This window comes from Condylura cristata, unplaced genomic scaffold (assembly GCF_000260355.1).
Source record: "Condylura cristata isolate star-nosed mole 26May11 unplaced genomic scaffold, ConCri1.0 scaffold00195, whole genome shotgun sequence".
NCBI classification, from domain to species: domain Eukaryota; kingdom Metazoa; phylum Chordata; class Mammalia; order Eulipotyphla; family Talpidae; genus Condylura; species Condylura cristata.
In genome coordinates this window covers 6,512-10,820 of record NW_004567296.1, presented here as the reverse complement: position 1 = coordinate 10,820, position 4,309 = coordinate 6,512, and the positions used below count along the sequence as shown (strand labels likewise).

General features: G+C 55.5%; 1 protein-coding gene across 1 annotated transcript; it reads right to left on the bottom strand.

The window, feature by feature from the left end:
* Window positions 1-436: 436 nt before the first annotated feature.
* LOC101627978 (HLA class I histocompatibility antigen, A-30 alpha chain-like) lies at window positions 437-2,706 on the bottom strand (the record flags this gene model as incomplete). Its single annotated transcript, XM_004695753.2, has 5 exons — window positions 437-567; window positions 687-962; window positions 1,525-1,800; window positions 2,051-2,320; window positions 2,628-2,706. Coding segments are annotated over 5 exons (1,032 nt in total), but the record flags the coding sequence as incomplete, so codon positions are not given.
* Between the last annotated feature and the right edge of the window lie 1,603 nt (window positions 2,707-4,309).

Genomic DNA, 4,309 nt, shown 5'->3' with positions numbered 1-4,309 from the left:
GAGAACAACACAGACCTGGTCAGAGCCACGAGAGAGGAGACCACAGGAGGACTGATGGGGTGACTCCCCCAGCTGTGCCATCTACACTGTCCCAGGGGCTCAGGGACCAAACCCCTGACCCACACTTAACTGAAGTATGAGTATAACTTCCTTCTTGTCCTCCTGTGGGAAAAGAGATCATGTGAGACCAGGGAGGAGTCAGGTCAGACATCCTAAAGGTAATATCTAATTCTGGACTAGAGGGAAGGTTCCAGAACTGTGATTAAAGCCCCAGGTCAGGACTAGGAAAATAAAGAAAGGACATTATGCAGGAAGGAGAGGGGGAACTGGACCAAACCCCTTTGGGTAGCACAGGTGTGTGGCTGGTGCTTCCCATTAACCAGGTGGGGCAAGTTCTCCCTAGGACTTGAAAGCCCCCAAGCGACAGGACTCCTACTCACTCCCTACCTGAGTGCGTCTTCCAACACATCACAGCTGCAGCCACCGCAGCCACATTGAGCACAGCTCCAAGGAGAACCAGGCCAGCAATGAGGCCACCAGTGGGCGCGGAGGACTGAGGAGGGGGCTCTGGAAGGGAAGGGGAGGGGAGACCCTGAGCCCCTGGCCTCATCCTGACCCTCTGAAGGGTCCAGCAGGACTCCTGATCCCCCTATGAAGATCCTCTGTGCCCACGTCCCCCTCCTCACCCCATCTCAGGACTCGGGGCTCCGGCAGCCCCTCATGCTGCACATGGCACGTGTATCTCTGCTCCTCTCCAGGAGGCACCACCACAGCTGCCCACTTCTGGAAGGTTCCATTGCCCCCAGGCCTGGTGTCCACCAGCTCCATGTTCTCGGTCAGGTTCTCCCCATCTCGCTGCCAGGTCAGGGTGATGCCCGCAGGGTAGAAGCCCAGGGCCCAGCATTTGAGGGTGACATTCTTGTTAGAGAAGAGGTAGTGTGTCAAGTGTGTGTTTGGGGGATCTGAAGGGGAACACATCAGAAATGTCACATTTTGGGTTATTATTCAGTGTCCTCCACAGACATGTAAGAAGCTTTATGTGACCATCCTCAGAATGGACATGACATTGGTGTGGAGGAGTAAGCACAAACCCAGACCCCAGCCCTGTTTAGGGAACCTGGGATCATCGGGTGAGAGCCCAGGGTGGGAGGGTGCAGGTCTCTAAGGAGGACACATACTCTGTTCCTGACCTGGGTGGGGGTGAGTGGCACAGAAAGGCAGAGTCAGGTCCAAAACTGTTCTCAGGCCAAAAACAAGGCCTGAAGAAAAACTGATGTTTCTCAGATGGCAGCCAAGTCATAAAGTTCCAGGGAAGGGTGATTTCTGGCATGGCTTCCCCCCATCAGGAGATACTGGACTCCAAGTCCAGGAAAGAGGTGTCTTTGGGGTGAGTCTCTCTAGTACAGAATATGACACCCAGGGGCTCCTTCAACTCTGACCAGAAAGCAGGTGCTGTTGTGGCCATTATCCCATTTCCCTGTGGGGTCCAGGGTGAGGGGGTCCAACACCTTGAGGCCCCTTTACCTGTGCGCTGCAGCACCTCCTTCCCCCGCTCCAGGAGTCTGCGGAGCCACATAGGGCACCTGCCCTGCAGAATGTCACTGACGCGCTCCGCCCTCCCTGACGCCTCCCACTGGTGCTGGGTGATCTGGGCCACCGGGTCCGCGGGGGTCCAGGAGCGCAGGTCCGGGTTCAGGGCGATGTAATCGGCGCCATCATAGGCGAACTGCTCGTACCCACGGAGGAGGCTCCCGTCGGGCCCCTCCTTGCAGCCACACATCCTCTGCAGGGTGTGAGACCCTGAACCCCCCTGTGTCAGCCTCCACTCACCCGGGATCACCCGCCCTCTCCCCCTGAACCAGCCTAAACTGAGCATGAAACTGTAGGCGGGAGGGTCCCCTGGGCTCTTCCGGGGGAGGGGCCGGTAGGTTCTCCAGCCTACAGGGGTCAGTGGGACCCTGAGACTCAAAACACTCCTCCCAACCCCCTACCTGCCTTAGGGTGTAATGAGGGTGGTGACCTCACCGAGGGCCCACTCCAGGCAGCTCACCGTTGTCGCTCTGGTCGGAGAGGCTGCTCAGGTCCTGCAGCAGCGCTTGGAACCACTGAGCCTCCTTCCTTTGGTTCCTGGTCTCCTGGTCCAGATCCTCCTGCCTGACCTGCCCCGCCCAGGGTGCCCGCAGCTCCACACTCTGACCCGGAGAGTCGCTGTCGAACCGCCCGAACTGCGTGTTGTCCACGTAGCCCACCGTGATGAAGCGGGGCTCCCCGGGGCCATGCCGGGACATCGCAGTGGAGAAATACATCAGGGAGTGGGAGCCTGGGGGCGGGAATGGGGACCTGGGCTGACCCTCCTCACAGTGCAGGGCCCAGGTCCCAGGGAGATGGGCCTGGAGGGGAGAAAGGGGCAAGGGGGCTCCTGAGAGTAAAAGGGGCCAAGAAGGGCCCAGACTCAGGGGGCCCAGAGCACCCAGTGAGGCAGGGAGGGAACAGAAGGGCCAAGAGACAGGGGCCTGAAGGGGGTGCAGGAGGTTGGGGAGGAGATGAGCCTTTCCTGGGGTTCTGCACCCACAGTGGGGTCCTGTCTCTTCCCTCCTGGAGCAGTTTCCAGCTGGCCCCGCACTCACCTGCCCAGGCCTCCATCAGGGTCAGGGACCCCCAGAGCAGCAGAAGGAGCATGCGGGGTATCACACCCTGTCCTGGGGTCTGGGGACAGTGAGTCCAGGGAGTTGGAGGAGACTCTGTCATGGAGCAGTGATGACGCTGAGTGTTCCCTGGAAACCCCAGGACACGGGGAGAAAGAATGGGGTGAGCGTGGGCTTATCCAGGCTGCACCTCACAGAGATGGTGAGAGGAGACCTGATGCTGTAACAGTGACCCCTACAGAAAGGGGGGATCCACATTCCCTCCCCCACTAAGGAGGAGTGGATTTGGGCTGGAGAAGCAGCCTAGAGGGATGAAGGAAGCAGCAGTGTTTTCAGATAAATGTGAGTATTCCACTTTAATACTGACTTGAAGTTACACTGGTGAGAGTTTCTCAAAGTTTTTGGTAAAGGGTAACTTCAGGTCTTTGATTTGGAAGTTATATTCTTTGTGTTCCATATTGTATATTCACTGTATTAAAGTCCCTTTCATTAATGTTCTATAGGTTTTGTCTTGATGCAGCGGATGGCAGAACCCACTTAGAGCAGGCACGTTTTGGGGGCTTCAGGAGTGCCCCTCTCCCCCTGTCCTGTAACAGATTTGGGGAGCCCTGTAACAAGGGGAGGGCTCCAGACCTCAGCCCTGCCCAGGTGAGCAGGCCCCAGGCCCCGGGAGGCAGGACTGAGGCTGTGGGACAGGGGTCGGCACAGAATGGAGCAGGCAGGAGAGCTGGGGTGTCTGTCTGTGGAGACTCTCACCCTGGGGAGAGCTTGGGGAGATTAGGAGTGAGCACAACATGAAATAAGCTAGTGAGGGGGGAAAGGCAATTATAACCCCAGGGCCAAAACAATTAGATGGAGGAAGGAAAATGTCGTGGTAACGCACTGCTCAGCTGTGACTGGCTCTCATGGGGTCATAGCAATGCAAACCCTGGACCCCGGGGTGCATGTCAACTCTTGCCAGAGTGGCCTCAGGGGGCAAATGCCTGTGCTGTTATACAAGGGGCCACCTCAGGCCTCCTTGCCACCCTGTCACTGCACCTGCTGCAGAGTCTTCGTGAGCAATCACATGGACGTTAGCTCATAGTTCAAGGAGCAGGGCACGCAGAGGGACATCGTGGCATTTTATGATATTTTGGAGCCTGACTTCTTGCTTGCTGGATCCTGATGCTTTCAACCTGTAAATATTTCTTTCTATAATGCTTACCACTACCAGTAATGTAGTTAGAGACAAAGAATAGTTAATGTGAAAGGAAAAGTCAGGTGGTTGAGTCTTAGCTTTTGGGAAAGATTAAAAAGTTCACCTCCTCCTTGGTGCACGTTAAACAAAGCACAATAAAGCACAATAAGAGTATATTTTAGAACAATACCGTAAGTCTCTACTATTTGTTTAAAGTTACTGAGTGGCAACGACATAGAGACTATGTAGCGGAAAAACATAAAAGACTCTTTGAACAAGGCAACACTAGGGAATGGAATTAAAAGATTAATGAAATAGGGACTTCCGGAAGATGGCGGCAGAGTAAAGACGCCGAGATCACCGCGTCCAAGCCAGCATAGGAATTGAGGACTGAAAACGGACTATAGACTCACTTACTACAAGTTTTAACCCAAACGAAAACACTCTGGACTCACTAGAAGGTAGATAACTGCGAGGGAATCGGCGA